The 23386-nt window shown below is 41.0% G+C and overlaps 1 protein-coding gene across 3 annotated transcripts in view; it reads left to right on the forward strand.

The window, feature by feature from the left end:
- The window catches only part of ATP10B (ATPase phospholipid transporting 10B (putative)), a 334760-nt gene that overhangs the window by 275537 nt on the left and 35837 nt on the right, over window positions 1-23386 (forward strand). For all 3 annotated transcript variants that reach the window (XM_027842047.1, XM_027842049.1, XM_027842048.1), the window contains 5 exons: window positions 9023-9214; window positions 11138-11732; window positions 12839-12942; window positions 14331-14457; window positions 19290-19474. In XM_027842047.1, coding sequence (XP_027697848.1) covers window positions 9023-9214; window positions 11138-11732; window positions 12839-12942; window positions 14331-14457; window positions 19290-19474 — 1203 coding nt within the window. The remainder of the gene's footprint in view (window positions 1-9022; window positions 9215-11137; window positions 11733-12838; window positions 12943-14330; window positions 14458-19289; window positions 19475-23386) is intronic.

The following is a 23386-nucleotide window of genomic DNA, read 5'->3' on the forward strand; positions in this document are numbered from 1 at the left end:
GGAAGGAAGGAAGGAAGGAAGGAAGGAAGGAAGGAAGGAAGGAAGGATGGATTCTATTACAAAAGAAAATGCATTGTTCTGAGAGTCGGGAGATTTGGGTCCTAGATTTGGCTCTTCCATTAACTTGCTTTGTGACCTTAGGCATGTCACTTTATTTCTCTAGATCTCACTTTCCTCACTTATAAAATAAGAGGGTTGAATGTGATCAGCTCTAACATCCCCCTTTGCTCTAGTGCTCTTTGTTTATTTATTCCCTCACTGAATGAACAAGCATTTATTAAACATGCTTCACAGAAATTAAACAGTTCCTGCCCTCAAGGAACTTATATTCTACTAAGGAAGAACAAGTATACATATAAATATATGCAAAGCAAATACAAGATAGATGGTGGAGGCTTCATGTGGGTGGTGCCATCTGAGCCGAGCTTTGAAGGAAAATTGGGATTCTAAGAAGCAGAGGTGAGTGGGGACACAAAGCAGGGCTGGGACTATTTTCTATGAGGTCCTAGATGCTTATATCCCATATGTTTGTTTTGTTTGGAACCAAACCTTTGATTGCATTGGAAAAATTTCATGGTCAAGTCCACGAGCGTTTATTAAGTACCCACTATGTGCCAGGCACTGTACTAAGTCTGGGGATGAAAAGAAAGGCAAAAAAAAAACCGATGCCCTGTTCTCAAGGAGCTCACAGTCTAATAGGGGAGAAAACATGCAATCAATTCTGTACAAACAATGTATCTTCAGGATAAATCAGAGATAATCTCAAAGGGAAGGCACTAAGATTGAGGCACTCATTGAGGAAACTCCCTTTAGCTATGCTCATCAACACATTTTCTGCAATATATAGTCTTGAGCAGTGATTCTTAATCTCAGTCTATGAACCTTTTTTTAAAATATTTTGATAACTATATTTTGATGTAATTGGTTTTCTCTGTTATCCTATGTACTTTTAAAAACATTTTGAGGAAATCATGTTTCACTGGAATGCCAAAGAGGTCCATGATGCAAAAAAAAAAAAAATTAAGAACTTCTGTTTTAGAGAGTTACCTGAGACAATGAGAGACTAAGTGACTTGCCCAAGGTCACAAAGCCAGGATGTGTTAAGAGGGAAGACCTGTACCTACATCTTCCTGATTCCTACATAACTCTCCAGCCACTTAGCCATGCTCTTACTTATAAGTATCTGTGATAATAACTTGTTACATTAATTTTGCTCTTTATGTTTTCACATACATTATGTCACATTTCAGTTTCCTATCACCTTTGTAAGGTGGATAGAAAAAGGGTTATCCCCATTTAGTACATGAGGAAACTGAGGCTCAGGAAAGTGAAGTGCCTCTCTGCAGGCCACACACCAAGCAGTGGCAAAGTCAACTCCTAACTCACAGAGTACAGTTTCTCCAATACCTTGCTGCTTTACCAATGGAAATTAAGAGAAAGAATATAATTTTGAATCAAAACCCTCCTTGTTATAGCGGCAGAAAGCAATACTAAATATTATTCAGTTGAGAGAACCTCTGGCTTTTTGGAGCAAAAGAAAAACACAAAGACAACCCACACAGCTCAGCAATGCCTTTTCTGACCCCTACTAAAGAAAAAGGGTATCAGCTGGAACCCTTTGGTTTACAGATTATCCAATTGTTCTATGTGAATACAAAGTTGATTGACTCCCGAACTATTTTATACTTAGTACAACCTTAATGAGCACAATAGTGATTAAATAAAAAACTATCACTAACATTCATTTAGTCAACCAATGAATTTTTGTTGAGCATCTATTGAACTAAAGTGCCCACGAAAGTCTACTGAGGAAGAGATAGAGAAGAATAAATCTGTCATGAGCCTTCCACAGATTATACTAGTCTAGAAAGGAATCACACTTGTTTGTTTGTTTGTTTTTAAGATCTGGAAGGGGCCATAGAGACCATTCAGTCAACTTCTTTATTTTACAGATGAGGGAACTGAGGCCCCAGAGAGCTTATGGCTTGCCCAAGGTCACATAGGTAATAAAGGGCAGCTGGAATTCAAATCCAAATCCTCTACTCTCTTGTACCATGTGTCAAAAATTAGACATGTTTCAAGCATGTATCAAAGATTAGACATACACAATAATTCCAATATAAAATAAAATATGAGAGTACACAAAAGAAGTATAAACAAGGCCCTGTGAGGGTTCTGTAGAGGGAGAGATCACTTCTAGCCAAGGAGCTCTTTAAGGTTTGCAAAATACTTTATAAATATCAACTCATTTGAGCCCTGCAACAATTCTATGAGGTTTGTGCTATTTTACAGATGAGGAAACTGAGGCTGAGAGTGGTTGAGTAATTTGTCCAGGGTCACACAACTAGTAAATGTCTGAGATCAGATTTCAGTTCTGGACTTGTAAACCCTAAGTCCAACACTCTGTCTATTGTAACCCCCAGCTGCTGGGCCATTAACCAGTTTCCTCACATCTCTCCCTCTGCTCAAGTCTGTCTCCATGTCTTTTGGACCATTCTCACCTGACTATCTTTTACAGTCTCCGACGTATCTGGGAGAACTCTCCACTGAAAAGGAAGATAAAACTTCTCTGCCTTTTTTACCCCAAAGCATTTCGTTCTCACAGCTCATCCATTTATTCCTACCCGGGTAGGAATTAATAACAAGCCACAACTCTAATTTGAGGCATTTATGAACTGCTAGGGCAAGGGATATGTTACCAACCATCTTTCTCAAGGCTCCAGAGAACGTTTTAATTGCTCCACCACAGCCTGGCCTCCAGGCAGTTTTGAATGACAGGTTCTAACTAAGTTCTTTCAGGAAGGCAAAGCAGAGGGAATGAACTGATAAATGACTCACACAAGACTCAACTCTAATTGGCTGGCCAGGCAAGTGGGTTTAATAAAATATTCCCTGCAAAATAATAGTTCTCCAGCCCCCTCAAAATTCAGTGGTCACTTGGTTAATGTTTATACCTGAAGGACAAGATGGAATAGTAGGAAAAGAACTAGAAAAGCAGTTAGGGTACTCCTGTTCATTGGGGTGCACCTTCTGCTATCCAGCTGGGTGGCATAAGGAAGCTCTCAACCTCTCTGTTCCTCTGCTTATTCATTGTTTTGGTTTTGTTTTGGTCTGTTTTTTTTTTGTTTGTTTGTTTGTTTTTTGGCTTTGTCAGAAGGAGCTCCCCCAAGAGGAAGCTTCCTCTACTGATGCTTATTGGACATTGCTCTTCTGGTCTTAGGAAGTTCCTCATCTATAAAGTGAAAGAAGAATACCTACCCTATGTACCTGCAAGGGTTACAGGAGGGGTGTTTGTCCATTCATTTGTCAGGCATTTATTAATCACCTACAATATGCCAAGCTGACTTTGGAGTCAGGGAGGCCTGGGTTCATTCCTTCCACTGCCACTTGCTGATTGTATGCCCCGAACAAGTCACTTAATTTCTCTATGCCCCAATAAACTCTCTAAGATTATATATTGCAGAAAAGGTGTAGATCTGCATTGGTAGAGGAAGTTCTAGTGAAATCACAGATCCAATCCAGGGGCTGTGCTCAGGAGATACAAAGGAAATAGTCCCTTTCCCTCAAGGAGCATACAGTTTATTAGGGGAAACAACATATACACAGATAAGTAAATGCAAAATAATTTAGTGATGAAGACATTAACAAATGGGGCGATTGGGACAGGCCTTACATAGGAGGTTGTACTTGAGTTGATCTTTGAAGGAAGCTGGGAATTCCACAAAGACTGAGGTGAGGAAAGAGGCCATTTCAGGCATGGAGGACAGTCTATGAAAAGATACAGAGATAAGAGATAGAATATGGTAAGAGAGCAACCAGTGTGACTGGTAATGGATATGAAAGTGTTTTGAAAAGCCCAATGCACAATGAAAATGTTAGATATTTACCAAAAAAAGAGGTAAAAATGACTGTTGAGGCCTTTTTTCTACAAACAGAATACAGCCCCATGAGTAATTTAATTTTTGATAGGCTCAGGGTGATCTTCAAGAAGGTGTTGTGATATGCAAATTAAGTGTTTTATGTAATATATGAAGCCTTCAAGGCCTCTGAGAACATTGCACAAATACCCCTAAGTGTACTAACAGAATTTTGAATTAATAGGTTGGGGGCCAAGGTCTCATTGTGTGGGCCTTCTAAGTGGTTCTCTTGGGGGTCCCTTGGACTTTAGCTGTCCTTTCCTCCTTCAATCCTAGTCTTGTGGAAACTTGCCTCCTTAAGGAGCACAAAGAAAGTGCCCTATAAAACCCTTAAGGTGATGTTGAAGAGTGAGTCTTTGCTGATATCATCATGATTGCAGTGAACCCACCTGGTACATCAGGCTTCTTGTTCTCTTCCATCCAGATCCGTCTGCCTCCCCGCCATACTAGAGTCCAGCCTTGTCTTAGTCAATAAATGACACTGATCCTTTGATTCCTTCTCCTTTACCTGCTTCGAGTATACTCGGTCATCACAGCTTGTCTTTCAAAATTGGCAGGCCACAAGTGTGGCAATTACTGCTTTCTCGAGACCTTGCTCCTTGGCTGTTTAGCAGGTATCTCTTGTTCTGACAAGCCTCCCCATTTAGTTTTACTTTTTAACTTCCCTTTTCTCCTCTAGAGAGCAAGGAAACTTCAGGTGGTGTCTTCTAATTGTCTTGTTCGTTGGCACGTATGCCTTTGGGAACTGAAGCCCTGATGCTTCCAGGAGGGACTAGGTATTGGGCCAATATTTACAAGTGCTGTCATAGAAAATAAAATGCCCTTTTCCAGGCCTCTTCAGGTTTTTCTTTTCTTTTTTTTTTTAATTTCTTGTTTTGAATAGACATCCTTTGTATAATATGGGCAGTCTTGCAAATTCTTTTCTGTAATCAGACCAAAAAAATTCAGCCCACAAAATTTGCATATCAGCCCCAGCCTTACTCCTTGCTAGATGGTTTTTCTGTGGTCTGCCCTTCCTTACCCCTGCTCTCCATCCACACAGAAAAACACAGGGACACCCAGAGCTTCCCCACAGCATAGGGAATAGAAAGGAGAAGCAAAGGGTATTCCCAATTTTGTAACCTCACTGCTGTGTGTGTGTGTTTTTTAAATTAGATATGCTCCAAAATCTTTCAGGTCCAATTGAAAAAGCATTTATTAAGTACCTATTGTATACCAGTCACTGTTCTGGGAGTTGAACAAAAATGAAGTAAATCCTATCTCAAGAACTTGACTTTTGTTCTACTGGGGAAAAACCAACAGGAACACAGACAAAGCAAATCAATACAAAATAAATAGGAAGTCTTTGGTTGGAGTGGGGAGTTGGAGAAGGCAAGAAGGGAAAGGACACTAACAAGTGAAGAAAATTAGGAAATGTCCCTGGTAGGAGGTAGTATATGAACAGAGCTTTAAAGGGAGCCAGAGATTCCAAAGGATAGAGATGAGGAGGGAGAGTATTCCAGATACAGAGGATGGAGACAGGAGACAAAATGTTGAGTAAAGTAGGCCCTACAGTTTGTCATGAACATAGAGTGAGTGTGTATGATGTGCAATCAGCCGGGAAAAATAGGTTGGAGCCAGATTATGAAGGAACTTAAATGCCAAACAGAGTAATTTGGATTGAAGGGATTGGTAGCCTAGATATACAGCCACCTGTGTTGCCAAACCATCTGTATTAATCATTACCTCAAACCTGACAGTGCTGTTAATAAATCTTGCTATGATATGTTCTTATTAGGACCAGGAAAAAATACTGAATTCCTTTGGTACAAAATTTTCCACCCCTTTTCTGTAAGATTTTTCTCCTATGTATGTATTTTACTTCTTTCCTTGCCTTGCTGTAAAGTCCCTGACAAGGACTTCTGAAGCTTCCTGGGACTCAGTAAGGAAACCAAATTCTGATTCCTTTTCTTCCACAGTAACAAGCAGACTCCATATGAACAAGACTAGTAGTCACATCAGCAGTAGTACTCATCGTAGTAGTTTCCAGCTATGCCAGGATAAGAAGATATGTAATCCTTCCTAGTCTTTCTTTTATGAGTCAGTCTTCCCCCATTAGAATGTTGGACCTTTGAGGGCGAAGACTGCCTAACTTGCTTGTGTTATTATCTCTAGGGGTTGACCCAGGGCCTGGTATATAGTGTTTATAAATTATCTACGTTGATGATAATGATGATTTCCATTTTCCACATTCTACAGTCTGCCTATCATACTCTTGCCTCTGAGTCGTCCAGTTAGACTACTTCATATCATTGGAAAGTTGTCCAAGGCAGTTTCATGGTGCCATGAGAATATGTGCTGCAGAATTGCTGGCCAGGGCCTTGAGATCCAGTCTCTAAGAATTTAAATATAGGGTGCCTCCAGGCTCAGTTTTTCCAAGGACTCCCCTCCATTACGCATACTGGAGTCTTCTCCCCATGATAGTAACTAAACCTGTATCTTAGAACAAAAATGGAAAGAATATGTGTTTAGCTAGGTATATCGGTAGCTGTCTGAACATGATTGGAATAAGCCAGCTGACCTTAGGAAAAGGCAGAGTATGGTGACTGTCAGTATATGGAACACTTGGAAGGCTCCAGAGTTCAAAATTACTTATCCCACTAGCCTGCCAATCCCTAAAATGCAAGGCAGCATGGCATAGCATACTGGCTATGGAGTCAGAGGACCTGAGTTCAAATGCTACCTCTGATGCTTGCTCATTATCTGTATGACTTTGAATGATTTGTTTTTATACATCAGGAAACAAGCTCAGGGAGGTTAAAGGAATAGATTGTACTAGATGGCCTCTATATAGCTATCACCTAAACCTCTTTATACCTTCATAGATGGTTCCATATATTGCTATGTTTTTTTAATCATCTGAAATAGTAAACAGGCAACCTTTCAGAAATGAGCCTCTATGCATTTAGCAAAGCTTATCCTTGGAGAAAACTCCATTGCCAAGACCGTATTCAGAGCCTTTCCATCTCAGAGATCTTGCTCCTCTGGCATAGACGTCAAGTACGTAGGATCCCTCCATGCCTTGATAAGGCATCAGAAAGGGGTTATATTGATCCTGACTTCTCTAACCCCCTAACCCATTTATCTTGTATTCATATTTGATTTCCGTGTGCTTATATCTGTACATCTTGTCTCCGCCAATAGAGTGCAAGTTCCTCAAGGACAGGCTTGTTTCACTTTTGTCTTTATATTCCCAATGCCTAACAGAGTGTGGGACACAGAGGAGGTACTTAACAGGTGCTCTTTGGTTAAATGATTATTGATTGATAATAAAGAAGTGATAATAATAGTTAACATTTATATAATGCTTTAAGCACTTTATATGCTTTAAAGAACTTTACTTACATTTTCTCATTTGATCTTCATGACGACCCTTTGCATAAGGTGTATTACCCCCATTTTATTGATAAGGAAACTGAGGATAAAAGAGGCTAATTGATTTGTCCAGCATCACATAGGTAGTGTCTGAAATTTTTAAAAGTATAATTCCTTAATCCATACAGTTTAAAATAAATAAATGACATTTACATAGTGCTTTAAGATATGCAAATCACTTTACAAATATCATCTCATTTTATCCTCACAATAACCCTGAAAGGTAGTTGCTATTATTATCCCCATTTTACAGAAAAGGCAACTAAGGCAGACAGAGGTTAAATGATCCAGGGGTCCCACAACTAGCATCTTAGGTCAGATTTGAACTCAGGTCTTCCAGATCCCAGGGCCAGTTCTCTATCCCCTACTCCAATGGAGTCATAATTTTATCCGTGTGAACATTGCTTTCCCTGATGTACCAACCCCTCCATGCCTTCTCATCTCGTGTAATTCTTGTTCATGTCTTTCCATAAATCCCCCACAGAGGAACCACTCAGGCCTTCCTATGGTCCTTTCAATATCTTTCAGGGTACAAGGAGAAACTCAACAAATTAGAGCATCTTAGAGCTGGAAGGGTCCTCAAAGGTCATTTTCTCAAACTGTAAATATTTGTTAGGAAGGCGAGAAGACATTATTATAATACAAGGGTGCATGTAAAAAGTGTCTAGCAACAGCTACAGCTCATCATGAATTTGGGAGGGAAAAGACAGTGTATCTGGGCATGTCCTTTTAATTTGTTTAGTTTTTTGTTTTTTGCTAGGCAGTGGGGTTAAGTGACTTGCCTAGGGTCACACAACTAGTAAGTGTCAAGTGTTTGAGGTCAGATTTGAATTCAGGTCCTCCTGACTCCAAGGCCAGAGCTCTATCCATTGTACCACCTAGCTGCCCCGGCATGTCTTTTTTTAGACTGGGGGGCTGTACTCTCTTGGTTGCTTCACCTCCCCCAGGGTGAGAATAGGGTCAGAGTAGTAGTGGCATTTGGATCATTGAAGACACAAACATATTTTTGTGTTTTTTGGCAATGCTGTGCTCTGCATGGGAGCCAACATGTCTTCAGGGAGCAGAGGGCTGGGATGACAAAATGAGGCCCAGTTCAGTGCATGTTTGTTCCTTAAAAATTCTCTGAGTTGTTCCTCTGCCCTAAGGGGGAGTGTTTTTGTGATAGCATTTAGCATAATGCCCTGAACACTGTGGGTGCTTTTGAGGACAAGTACTCTGACACTAGATATAGCTTCCAAATAAAGAATGGGCTGCCTTCAAGTGGAGTGGGGGAGAGAGTAGTGGGTTCCTTCTCCCAGGAGGTTTTCAAGGAAAGGCCGGATGACCACTCATCAGTTGTGTTGCTTTGGGATTCTTTTGGGGGTAGGGGGTCAGCCTAGATCATCACTGTGGTCCCTTCTGTCTTCAAAATTTCATGATTCATCCACAATGATTGGGGAAGTGGGAACAGGGTAGGCCTAATACCTAGCATAGGGAACCATTAAGAAATTAGTTGTAGAATGAAAGAATATATCATGGTGAAAACAGGCATCTAGTTTGGGAGCTTTGGGGGCAGAATGCCTCTAGAGAAAGATTTTAATTCTCAATCCTATGCTTGCTTTTCCCTAGTAGTACAAAAATCTTTACCAGTAAGTGCCTTTCCCTGTAGTCCATTTACTGAAAAAATTCTCACTCAAATGTTTTTCTCCCAGGAAACGGATGTGACTCCAGATCAAGGTCTCTTGACAAAGGTGAAAGGTGCCACCTTGAAACTGGAAACACTGACAGCCCACAAGGTCACCAAACCTTCCCTCTCCACAGGCTCCTCCATCACTGATTTCTTCCTTGCACTAGCCATCTGCAACTCTGTCATGGTCTCTACAACAACAGAACCCAGGCAGCGGGTAAGGTGTCATGAAAGAGTGTGGGAGGGCTTTAAAAAAAAAACCTGATTGGGAGTCAGGAGATGTGGGTCTACTCCTAGCTCTACTTTTAAGCTTTGTGACCTAGACAGCTCACTTCCCCTCAGCTTAGTCATGTATAAAATGAAGGGGTTGATCTCTAAACTTGAGGCACCTGGTGGCACAGCTGGGCCTGGAGTCAAGAAAACCAGAGTTCAAATTCTGCCTCAGATATTTACTGTGTGACCCTGGGCAAGCCATTTAATCTGTTTGCCTCACTTTCCTCAACTATAAACTGGAGATAATATTAGCACCTACTTCAGAAGGTTATTGGGAGGATCAAATGAGATAATATTTGTAAAAGCGCTTAGCATAGTGCCTAGAACATATCTCTCTTCCTCCAATTTCTCATATTCTCTGATTAGGCAGCTTGGTTGTACCATGGACACAGTACTGGGTTTGGAGTGAGGAAGACCCGAGTTCAAGCTATGTTGCCTTTAACTAGTCATTTAACCCCTCTCAGCCTCAGTTTCTTCATCTGGAAAAGAAAGTGGTGGATTTGATGACTCAGAGGTCCCTTCCAGCTCTCAGTTTATGACCCTATGGCCCCAAATGTCTGTGGGATAGACACAATCTGGAGTTCCTTCTAACCCTAAAACTGATAATTCTATAATTCTAGCTCACTTTGTGAAAAGACTGGCTAGGTAACCCATGGAAGGCAACCTACAAAGAAAGGCATAAATCTTAGAAGACTGATCCCATTAATGAATTAAAAATATTTATGACTTAATGAGAAAGCATTTATTAAGTGCTTAGTGTGTGCCAGGCACTATGCTATGTGTGGCATACACAGACAAGAAAGATAATCCCTGCCCTCAGGGAGCTTGTACAGAAACGGGGAAGAAAGAGAAGAAAGGATGGCTTGGAAACAAAGCTCAGCTATGAGAGCCCAGGGACCCAGGAGCACTATAACCATGACCTTTCTCTTTATTATTTACAAAATGCTTTAGCATTTATAAAATGCTTTTCTAAAATCTTGGGAGCTTAGGATTGGGAGGGATTTTTGAGATAATTTCATTCCACCCTTTCCTGAAGTGTCAATATCATCTATAACAGTGGTGTCAAACTCAAATAGTAATGGGGCATTGTTCACAAGGATCCCTGCAGACAGCGTATTGACTTAGAAAACCGTATCATCTATGTTCCATTGTATTTTTACTTAGTTTGTTAAATATTTCCCAATTATATTTTAATCTGGTTTAGGGTATAGTGGAAGGAAGTGCTGTGCCAGTAATGCAGCCCATATGTTTGACATGTCTGATCTACAACATTCTTGTCTAAGGGTTATCCAGCCCATCCTTGAACACTTTCCCACATCTTATAATTCATGAAGTATTTTCCCATGTATTATCTCATTTGATCTTCACAAAACCCTGGGAGATAGGTAAGGCAGTTATAACTAGACCCATTTTACAGGTGAATGAACAGACGCAGAGAGGTGACATAACTTACTGGGGTAAGTAATGTCGTAAAAAAAAAGATCATCATATTTGTATTATAATTTTTAAAAAATCTTCCAAGAGGGAGGCCATCTGCCTGTGGGCATGGAGAATCACAGAACATTAGTGCTTAGAGAATCTTAAAAGTCAATTCCTTTATTTTCTAGGTGACAAAATTCAGGTTGGGAGAGGGAAAGTGACTTGTCGAGGTCACACAACATAGTGGTCATGCTATCAGTTGACCTAGTAGGAGATCTGGTTAATATAGTTACTGGTAAAGTAACCTCTAAGTAACAAAGAGTCCAGCAGAATTAGAACTTGGAGAAAGGAGACCTTTTTAATCTGCCTTATTCTTTGACTTGCCTGTGGGTGATTTCATTATTTTTCCCCACAGAAATAACATTCTGCTTTTCCTCTCAATGTCAAGGTCACCATCCCATCACAGATGAAGTCCCTAGGAGCTTCCCTGGAGAAGCTTCACCAGCTGTTCCAGAGGCTTAAACTCTCCAGTTTTAGCCAGTCCTTCTCTTCCACCACTCCACCTGACCTTGGGGAAAGTTTAGGGCCAAACTCCACAGCTGCAGATTCAGATGAGCAAGATGACTCATCCAGTCATAGCTGCGGATATTCAACAGATGCTGGCTACCAGAGCAGCTCCAAAGAAGAAGTCATGACCAGGCACAACAACTTGGGGGCCAGAAGCCCCTCCTTGGAAGATGTATTGGACTCAGTGATGCCAGAGCCAGAATTCTACTATGAGGCCGAGAGCCCTGATGAAGCTGCCCTTGTGCATGCTGCCCGGGCCTACAACTTCACTTTGGTATCCAGGACCCCTGAGCAAGTGACTGTGCGCCTGCCCCAGGGGACGCTTCTCACCTTTGACCTCCTCTACACCCTGGGTTTTGACTCGGTGAGGAAGAGGATGTCAGTGATTGTAAGGCACCCCTTGACTGGTGAGATCATTGTCTATACTAAGGGAGCTGACTCAGTCATAATGGACCTGCTAGAAAACCCTGCCAAAGGTAAACTAATCACTGATGGGAACTAATGAACTGATACTGATTATTGATGGGTCACATGCTATTAAAGAACTGGAAGACCAAAAGAACCCCACTAGGTTGAGGATCAGAATGAACCACATACAACAGATAACAGAGATAGTGTGAGGATTATTATCCCCATTTTACAGACGAGTAAAAAGAAGCCCAATGATATGAAATAGGCTGATCATGGTGACGTAGCTAGCAAGTATCAGAATCAATATTTGAACTTAGTCTGCTGACACTAAGCTTAGTAGTGTTCTTTCCATGATGACATGTTACCCCTCTGCTAGAAGGCAGAGATTATGATGATTTTGTAGGAATGAAAGGGCCTTTGGAGGTCATGAAATCTAATCCCTTCATTTGGGGCCCAAGTTCAACAAATTTATAAAGGTCACACAGCTAGTTAGCAAAAGAGCCAGAATCTTGGCTTCCTAATTATAAGCCCATTATATCATGCTGCCAGGATTCTGTTCCTCACTCAGAAAACCTTTGGATTATCCCTTTCCTTGGGCCTTGGTCTCCTCACCAATAAAATGGAAATAATCCTCTTCTCATTTCTTCCTTCAGAAAGATTTGCATAAACTCTCGAAACCAACAAAGTACTTCAAAGTCCCTTGATATTAGAGTCTAATATGAGACAGCATTAATTATGATGCAGCCACTGTCTTTATTACTAACAAGAAGTAGACAGGTATGGGACTGATTTTCTCCTAGGATAGCAGATTCCAGATAAGATTTAGAATTATTGAGGCAGCCCCATTTTCCTCTGCATAGTCAGCTGTGGCTCAGGATGAGAAGGGAGTGAATGTTAATTCTTAACCCTTTGCTTAAGACAATTGTCAAGCTTAGTCCATGCTATCACATCAGAGGGGCAGCATCCAGGAGAGGTAAGGACCTAGAAGGACATCTACTAGGACGTCCTGGTGGTTCAGAGATGTAACATTTTCCAGAGAGTGGGAAGTTGATGGAATTCTTTAGCTGGAAAGGTTTGCAATGATCCTTGCAAAGTCTGAATTGGGGAGGTGAGACTTTTCCCAAAATCTGCAGTTGACCATATATTGGGAATCACTGTTTGATGGCAATAGACCCTGTTGCAGAGAAGAAGCTAAGAAAAATCCGGGCCAAGACCCAGAAACACCTTGACTTCTACGCAAGAGATGGGCTACGAACACTCTGCATCGCCAAGAGGGTAGGAAGAATATTTCTGCTCGTTGGTCTTGTAACATTACTAAGACAACATAATGGTAAAGGATTTTGGTGTTCCTGCAGCTGTTCTTTATTTGGGGTGCTCAAAAAGGGTTGAACTACTTTTCCATTGACTATTCAATCTTTTGAAACCCCTCTTCCCTCTACAAGGCCTAGCTCAAGTCCCAGGACCTAGGTCTTTGATTTCTGTATCCCCCACAGTGCTTAGCACTGTGTTGAGGACACAATAAACACTCAAAATGTACTTATTGATCAAACTTATTGAATAAATAACTGATGTGGTGCTCAGCTCAGAGGAAGTCATTTTTTAGATCTAGAGGCTTCGAGACAATCTATGAAGATGAATGAGTCTGTTAAAGAATCATCCTTGGTACTCTGCTCACAGAATAGACACCTTACTTCCTTAGTTCCTGGGGAACAGAATTAATTAATCAATCATTTCATTATTCATTCATTCACCAAATATTCATTAAAGTTCTTTCCTCTGTGCCAGACATTGCAGCAACAAAGTTAAATAAGGCATTGTCCCTGCCCTTGAGGAGTTTATAGCCTAGGCCAGACAGGGAGTGTAAGGCTGGTGGGGGAAGAATACAATAAACACACAAATAATTATGCCACAAGGCTGAATGTGTTATTCTTCAGTTGCTTTTGAGTCATGTCTGACTCTTCGTGACCCCATTTGGGGTTTTCTTGGCAAAGATACTGGAGTGGTTTGCCATTTTCTACTCCAGCTCATTTTACAGATGAGGAAACTGAGGCAAATCGGATCACGTGACTTACCTAGGGTCACACAGCTAGTAAGTGTCTAAGGCCAGATTTGAACCCAGGATAATGAGTCTTCCTGACTCCAGGCCCAGCACTGTGTCCACTGCACCACCTAGCTGTCCAAGGCTGAATATAGCAAGTGCCAAAAAAGAGATACAAAGTTAGATAGTAATTCTGGGGAGGAAGAGGTCAAATCCCACTGGTAGGAAAGGTTGTCTGAGGGGGTAAAATTAACAGTTAACAAGTATTTATTAAACCCTTACTATTTTCAAGAGACTGTACTAAGTGCTAGAGATACAGAGACAGGAATAAACAGCTCGAGGAGCTTACATTCTAATGGGGGAGACAACATGCAAACAACTATGTATATACAAGATATATACAGGCTAAATTGGAGATGACCGGAGAGGGAAGACAGTAGCAGTGGAAGAGATCAGGAAAGTCCTCTTGCAGGAGTTAGGATGTGAAGGTCAGAGAAGTCTTCACCTGACTTTGCAATGAAGCTTAAATGTGAACATGAGAAGTCGTAGCACACAAGCCCAGTCCAGCTCAGGATCTGTTGCAATAAAATGGAGTTTGGAAACAACTTCCTTATCTGCCCCGTAGGTCTTAAAAGAAGAGGACTTCCAGAGGTGGGCCAATTTCCGCCGTGAGGCTGAAGCATCCCTTGACAACCAAGATGAGCTACTAATGGAGACAGCCCAACATCTAGAGACTCAACTCACCTTACTGGGTAACTAAAAATAAGTCATTATCAGATGAGAAAAGAGAAATATTGTGGTTGTAAAGAAACTTCTTGACTCCGATAGCACCAAGACTTTAAATAGATATAAATTGAAAACTCATCCCCAGGAGACCTTTGCAAATCTTTGGCACAAATGAAATACCTCAAATAGCAATCCAAGTTCTGCTCTCTTTGCTTTCTGAGGAATTCCCTCTGGGAATATTATATAACTCATGTAGCCAGCCTACCTTGGATCCTGTCCACCTATTCTTCAAAGCTCAATCTATTTCCTATCTTGAACTGAGTCTCTATGGACTCACAGAATAATAGACAGCACTAGAAAAGACCTTAGAAAATAGAATGTTAGTGCTAGAAGGGACTTTGGAACCTAAAAGATCATAGCTGAGAGGGACCTTTAAACAATGAATGCCAGAGCTGGAAGGGATTTTAAACCCAAAATGTTGAAGCTGGGACTGTAGAAGTCATGTCATCCAACTTCCTTATGTCACACATTAAGAACCTGAAGCCCAAAGAAATGAATTGATTTCTCCAATGTCCATAGATAATGTTCATTCATTCAAGAAACATTTTTAAGTGTTTACTATGTGCCAGGTACTGTGCTGGCAAGAAGAGGCAAAAGACAGCCCTTGCCCTCAAGGAGCTTACAGTCTAATGGGGGAAACAACGTGCAGATATATTCTAAGCAAGCTATATACAGGATAAATAGGAAATAACTAGCAGAGGGAAGGCATTAGAATTAAGAGGGGTTAGGGAAGGCTTCTTGGAGGAGGTAGGATTGTTAGGCCTTGAAAGACGCCAGAGAGGCCAGTGGCAAAGTCAGAACTAGAGTTCCAGTTTCCAGACTGCCACAACATCAAGGACAGTAAATAAAGAGAAATCATAAAATGCAAGGCAAGTATTTCCAGTTGTTTAGGACCCAAAGCTTCTTCAGCATTTCTTTAATGTCCCTAACACTAAATAGAGTGTTAAAGATAAGTCAGAGTAGGTCACACCTGCTCTTTTTCTCTAGGAATCAATTAATAAGCATCTCTGACTATGTACCAGGCACTGGTAGGCATTAAGGATGAAGACTAAAATGAAATTGTTCCTGTTGTCCATGAGCTCCCATTTTACCAGAGACAGGATCGATGTCTATGTGGTCTAAAAGACTAGAGAGATTCAGCCAGGAGCTTTATCATTAAGTTATATGATCTTAACCTTTTCAGGTATGAGTTTTTTCCTTTGTAATCCAGGGAAAGTTGTTAAGTGTCCTACTTTACCTCATGATGCATGGTTGAAATCAGGTGAAAAAAAAAAGCTTGCTTGAAAAAAACCACCTTGAGAATGTAAAATCATTGTAAGATTTATCAACAAAAGTTGGGGAAAAAAAAGTGAAATCAACGAGCCTTTGAATGAGGCACAACTGCCTCAAAGAGTATGCCCAGAGAATTTTCTGACAGTTTCACACACAAGGTCTCAAAGTTATAAGTATAAGCCATCTAACAATTCCTGATCCATGTTCATAACACTAACATTCTTTTATCTTATCCTTTATCACAGTCTGTTGCCATTCTACATCTTGCCTGCCTTACAGCAATAAAACCAGCTTTTCAGTCTAACCTTGACCTCCAATCCTTTGACCCCATAGTTCTTTCCCAGGCCATTACCTCTACATTGGCTACACTCTCCTTCTTTCCCTATCTTGACTCCTTGATGAAACATTCAGCTCTACCCAGTTTCATCTCTTGAGTCCCTTACCCCTTATCCTATCTTACCCTGCAAAGCCTCAGCTTTGGATTATTTCCATTATCCACTGCCTTCAATCCTACTCACATACTTCTGAATGAAGTTGGAGAAAATCATGAAACCTTACTGAGTCCACTACAAATGTGTGTTACACTACAGCAAGGCAATCCTCTTATGCCCCCCTAATTGACTTCATCCCATTTACACAGCAACTCTTCCAAACCTTTTCATCCCTCCCCAAATCTCCCCTGCCTCTTCCTACCCCTATTATCTCAACTGAGAACTTTGCAAAACATTGAAGGCCATTCACAGAGCATTCCTTCTCCTTTCCTCCTTTTACACCACTCAAATTCCTTCTGCCACTTTTTCCTCCTTTACTCATGTTTTACAAGAAGTGGCCCTTCTCCTTGCCAAGGCAAACCCCTTTATATGCATTAGTGATCCCATCTCATCCCAAACCATCTCCTCCAGCAGACTATCCCATCTCTCATCCCCACTCTCTCACTTCAAAATCTCCCAGTCTACTAGCTGCTTCCCTACTGCCTATTAACATACCCATGCCTTCCCCATCCTCAAAAAAAAAAGCCTCACTTCATCCATTCACCCCTGAAAGCAATTGTCCCTTAACTCTCCTCATTTCTGTGGTATAGTTCTTTCCCAGTATCCTTTGCTGGATTTCATCCATGTCATGCTCACTAACCAGTAACTGTGGGTATTCCTTAAGACTTTTTACTGGGCCCTCTTCTCTTCTCCTTCTATACTATTTCACTTGGTGACCTGACTGGTTCCCATGAATTCTACTGATGATTCTCAGACTCATTTGTCCAGCCCTAAACTCTCTCCTTTTCCAACTGCCTATTGGACATCTCAACCTGGATGTCTCATAGATATCTTGAACTGATCACATAAAAAACTGAATTCATTATCTTCTATTCAAAAAAAAAACCCTCCTCTCTTCCTAATTCCTCTATTACTTTTGAGGGCAGTACCATCCTCCCAGACACCCAGGCTCACAACCTGTGTCATCTTTGACTCCTCATTCTCTCACCTCGCCCCTCTTCTAATCAGCTGCCAAATCCTGTGGATTTTTAGCCTTCAAAACATCTCCTGTATATATACCTCCTTCTCTCCTTGGATGCTGCCACCACCCTGGTACAGGCCCACCTCACACCTGGACTTGTAGGAATAGTTTACTGGTTGGTCTCCTTATCTCAAGTCTTTCTCCACTCAGCTGTCAAATTTTCTTCCTAAAGCTCAGATCTGACCATGTCACCCCTCTGTTCAGTCCACTCCAGTAGCTCCCTATTGCCTCCAAGATCAATTATAAAGTCCTCTGTTTGGCATTTTAAACCCTTATTAACCTAACCCTTTCCTACCTTTCCAGTCTACTTATACCACCATCCCTCCATGTACTCTGCAACTTAGTGACACTGGCCCCCTATCTGTTATTCACATAAAACATCCAATCTGCACACTCTGATCATTTTCACTGCCTGTTCCCCCATACCTGGAAATATCCTTCCTCCTCTTTACCTCCTTCAAGTCCTAGCTAAAGTCCCACTCTCTAAAAGAAACCTTTCCTAGACCTCCCTCCTTCCTTTTGAGATTATCTCTAACTTAAACCCTGTATACGTCATGTTTGTACATAGTTGTCTGAATGTTGTCTCCTCCATTAGACATTCAATTCCTTGAAGCAGGGATTTTTTTAACTTTATTTGTATCCCCAGTGCTTAGTACAGTGCCTTGCACATAGTAGGCATTCAATAAAGCTTCTTGACTTAATGGTGCCAGATTAAGAGGTTGCCTTAATAGCACATCACGTCCTTTAGCTATGCTGAAATAATAAAGCTTAGCACCTAATAAGCAAGAATAAAAATTAAAATAAGAAGCTAGTAGATGGTATATTGGCATGAATGCTTTCCTCTGCCCTGCCTTGCCCTGCTCTGCCCTGGAGAAGCCTCCCCAGAAGCAAACCTACCCTGTGGTTCTAGAGACTTTTTTTCTGTTCAGTCCCCACCCCTCCAAGTGAGGCAGCCCTTTGTGCTACTTGCCCTGAGCACAATGCTTCCTAGTTATGACTCTGCTCTGGTGGCCTCTTTCACAGCACCAGATCCTATATACCCCTTTCAATAAGATTTCCTAATTTTTCAGTACTAGACTCTGGAATAGCTCAGAAGGGATGTTTTCTAGGCCAACTAGTGAGAAGTCCTCATAAACTAGGACTGAAGAAGGGATAATACAGCTTGTCAGAACCTGTCAATTTATCTAGCTATGAAAGATCTTTCAGTCTCCCTGGAGAAAAAGTTTCATTTTCTTCTTCACACAAATAAATGTCCTTTTCCCCCTTCCTCCATCTACCTCCTACTTTGATCTATATCATCTTCAAAGTCTCACTCCTGCCTGATCCCTGGAGGAAAAAATGAGGCAAGAACTGTAATTTTTCACATGGTTGTTTACTTCTGCATTTGGGCTGGCTATCCAAAGCAAACACATTTCCTCAAAGAAATCATTTTTTCCTCCCTCAAGGTAGCTGGAAGAGAACCGAGGCTAGGAAAAGATTTCCACTTGTCACAGAGAGACTTTCACTCCATTAAATAGCCGCACTGTAAAACTGCATTCTTATGCTATTATTGCATTCATGTAAGGTCCTGCAGTAGGAAATTATCTGTTTAGCATGCTTCTAGCATCACTCCTTTGCCAATGAGTTGTCATTTTGGATTATTAAAAAGAATGAAATGCTCTGCTTGGGCAGTGAGTGAAATGAGTAGCCAAGTCTTTGGTCTAAAAAAAAAAGCCTCAATTTAAATGCAGATTTTGTTTGATTGTTGAATTGTTTAGCCACTGTTCAATATTCTGTTGTATATTCACTAAGGATTGATGCTGAGCTTAAGATAATACAAAAAATATAAGGAATCTGCCAGCCTAATTAGTATCCCCCTTTCAGCCACATTATCTCCAACCTAAATGCAGCATCAGTTCTGCTGCGGGTCTTCAATTTAAGAGGGCCAATTTCAACAGGATGATTATGCCTAAAGAATTAAATCCCTGGCTCTTTTCCCCAATAGGTGACCCAGCTTATCTCTTCTCTTCCCCAGGAGCAACTGGGATTGAAGATCGACTACAAGAAGGTGTGCCAGACACCATTGCTGCATTGCAAGAGGCAGGGATCCAGATCTGGGTCTTGACAGGAGACAAGCAGGAAACAGCCATCAATATTGCATATGCCTGTAAACTCTTGGACCAGACAGACATCGTTTATACCCTTAATACAGAGAGTCAGGTGCGTCCAGACCAGGAACCTGGTTTCCAAGTCCAGAGCCCACCTTAGGAAAGAGGAGAGTAAGCAGCATGGTGGGATTTGAGGGGCAATAAGAAGGATGATCCCTACCTCCCAAATATCTTTTAAAAATTCTCTTCTAAATGGAAAAGTCCTTAAAACATAGAATGTCAGAACTGGAAAGGGCCTTAGAGAACAGAATATTAAAGTTGGAAGGGACCTTGGAATAGAGAATGTCAACAATGGAAAGGACTAGAAGAGACCTTTGAGCCTTAGAAGAGATCATTGAGTTCAATATCCACTCTTTGTAAATGGAGACATCACAGCCTAGAAATATGAAATGACCTTCCCAAGGTCATTAACTCATCTAATTTGTGGCACAGATAGGACTAAAACTCCAATTTCCTGATCCCCTTACTAATGCTCTTTCCATTATACAATCCTCCAGCTTCCTTCCTCTTTGATCTTGAAATGCCCAGGTTACTAAATCCCATGAGTTGAAGCACTTAACTTAACACCCTTGTTAAAATGTAAATATGTGCTTGCTCAGGCATCATGCATACTAAAATGTAAATGTAGAAGAAGGAAAACACCCAGTAACTCAGTTCAGATTATTTTCCCAAATTAGTCCCAAGAGAGATGGGACCTAGGAAATGGCAACCCAGAACAGGTAAGTTTTGATGGAAGGGAGGGAATGTAAAACAAGATAGAACACTGATAGGAGACTGGTCCTGGGTGGCCAGACTGCAGCAAGAGGACATAGGCACCTGGAAAATGATAGAGTAGACAGAGCACTGAATTGGAAGTTAAAGGACATGGGTTTGAACCTGAGCTCTTCTGTTTTCTGTTTGTATGACCTCAAGCAAGTTATTTAACTTCTCTGGACCCTAGTTTCCTCAGAAATCTATAAAATAAGGAAATTGGACTGGACAGATGCCAAGGTTCCTTACCTCTGTGGTATCATGAGAAGACAAAAAAAAAGTTTGAGTGCTAGATGGGTACTAGGAATAAACAAGAACCATGTCACAATTTGGCCTGGGGCCAGACTGGGTAGATGTTCCTGTTTGGTTTCCTGTCTACCAAGAAACTTTCCAATAACAAGTACAGATAACTCTCCATAAGAAAAAGGTCTAAGCTCCCTGCCCCCATACCTATGGAATAGTCATTTGTATTCCCATCAGATGCATGGATTATTCTGTGATTAGATTAAACCACAATGAAGTTTCAAGATGAAAATAATCTCAGAAAAAATTTTTGATTTTAATATTATGCTTTTGAAAAAAAAAGTAATTTGCAGCTTGATAAGTGCCTCATCCAGTAATAGTGTTTATGTTTGCCTTCTCTGCTTGAAATGGAAATTTCATTTGCAATGATAATTTTCCTCCAGGTGATACCTGGAGGAAGAGGAAGACATCTTTAAAAGTGTGAGTCAACCTTAGAGGGAAAAAAAGAGTTGGAGGGGTGGAGAGAGTTACTGGTGTCAGAACTCTTCGACCCAAAATGTTTTCCCAAAGAGCCTGGAATGCTCTCTGATTAGTCTGTCTCAAAAGTAATCTGTCTTTGAGCTTACCCACATTCAAATCAATTGTAGACAAACTATTGAGACCATCTCCAAAGTTGCCTTCATCCTCTGAGAAGTAATTATAGTAATAATAACAATAGTAGTAATAGTAATAGTTTAACAAGTATGTAGTTCTTTAAGATTCACTATTTACATGTAGTATCATGGTTATCCTCACAATTACCCTGTGAGGTAGGTGATGTTATTAGTAGACCCATTTTACAGATGGGAAACTGAGACCAACAAAGGTTAAGTGACTTGGCCACAGTCATGTAGTGTCTGTGGCAGTATTCAAACTCAGATCTACCTGACTACATTTATCATTCGTTCAACAAGTGTTCATGAAGGAAAACACTGTACTTGACACTGAAAGAAACAAAGACAGACAGTTTAATATTGTACATAACAGCAGTGATCTTGGAAGCAGAAAACCTTAATTTGAGTCAGTCCTTCACCAAGCACTTACTAATCACTTCCTATGTTCCAGGCACTGTGCTAAGCACAGGAGAGACAAAGAAAGGTCAAAAAAAATCACAGACCTTTATCTCAAGGAGCACACAGTCTAATGGGGAGACGACATTCAAACAACTGGCTATAAACAAGATATAGAGAGAGCAATTGGAAGATAATGTCAGAGGGAAGGGAATAACAACAGGTGAGAATGGGAAAAGCCTCCTGAAGAAGGTAGGATTTGAGCTTGGCTCTGAAGGAAACCGGCCTCTAGGTGGCACAGTGTATAGAGAGCCAGGCCTGGAGTCAGGAAGATTCATCTCCCCAAGTTCAAATCTGGCCTCACACACTTACTAACTGTGATCCTGGGCAAGTCACTTAATCCTGGTTGCCTCAGTTTCCTCATCTCTAAAATGAGCTGGAAAAGGAAATGGCTAACCACCCCAGTATCTTTGCCAAGAAAACCCCAAAGGGAGTCATGAAGAGTCAGACACGACTGACAAACAACAATTAAAGGAAGCCAGAGAAGATAGGCATCAGAAGCAAGGGCAGAAGAGCAATGCAGACATGAGAGAGAGCCACTGCAAATGCATGAAGTCAGGACATGGAATATTGTGTGTGAGAAACAGCACGTGGGCCAGTGATGCTTGCATTCAATTAGAGAAAATAACATGAATGCATAAAAGTAAACAGAAAACGTAATCAATCTAGGTTCATTTTGGGTATCCGAGGGAGATAAGGACCTACACCAGAGTCCTGCTTTGTCTCCGGGCTCACAGAGTCAGTCTGGAGAAGTAATGGCCTTGGCATGCCAGGGATGATGCCATAAGCTCTCCCAGTGAGCCACTGGGTATCAGAAAATAGACACTGTTTCCAATGACTCCTACCGATGACCCATTTAAACACTGGTACAGCCCACACACACACCTTGCATAGGGTGACACAAAAAGGACAGATGAGAAGTGAATCATTAGTACTCCAACATGTTGGCAGTAAGGCTGAAGGAGCACTGAAATTTCTAGGTCATGCTAGTAACAGTAACACTTACTGAGCAACCACAATATGCTGGCACCTATCTTTGCCTTTGCGGGGAAATAACTGAAAAATTAAAAGCCGCCATCCCTGCCTTTGAAGTGTTTTGAATCAACTGAATCGATCGGCAACTGCAAGGCGCTATATTGGCCTGCATATAGATAAGCAGAGAGATCTAATGGATTAAGGGCCAACCTTGGAACTAACAAGACCTGGATTCAAGTCTTCTCTAGTATAACCTTTCAGTCCCCCAGGAGAGTCTCTAAAACTACAATTTACGGATCAGTTGCAAGCTGCTACTCAGCATCAACACCAATGAAATCACAGATCTGGAAACACATAAAAATATCCTGCTGACCACCTGTGTGACCTTGAAAAAGCTGTTTTCTTTCTCTAGGTTTCAATGTTCTCCTTTTATAAAATGAGAGGCTGGACTAGATGATCTCTAAGTACCCTTTCAAATCTTTTATTCTGTGGTAATAGGAACCCCATTCCTATTAAAATTTGTTCAAAGGGAAACAATTCCATCAACAGATTACAAGGGGAATAATGGGTTAATGGGACACTAAAGTAAACATTTTGCCAAATGCTTCTCAGGGTGGGATCAAATTATGATACCTTGCAGAATTGTGAGCTTCCAGATACATGTAATATGGGATTTAATTATCATAAAAACAAACATGTAATTTATAATACAACTCAGGCAAGGGACAAAATAAACTATGTGAATCTATAATTTATCTAGAACATTTATATCCCTAAATAAGACTCATATATATAATCAGCTAAACCTTCTACCTTTTAGGACCCAACATAAAGGAACATTCTCTCTCTCTCTCTCTCTCTCTCTCTCTCTCTCTCTCTCTCTCTCT

The sequence above is a fragment of the Vombatus ursinus genome, unplaced genomic scaffold (assembly GCF_900497805.2).
Source record: "Vombatus ursinus unplaced genomic scaffold, bare-nosed wombat genome assembly UNPS02014863.1, whole genome shotgun sequence".
In the NCBI taxonomy this organism is placed as follows: domain Eukaryota; kingdom Metazoa; phylum Chordata; class Mammalia; order Diprotodontia; family Vombatidae; genus Vombatus; species Vombatus ursinus.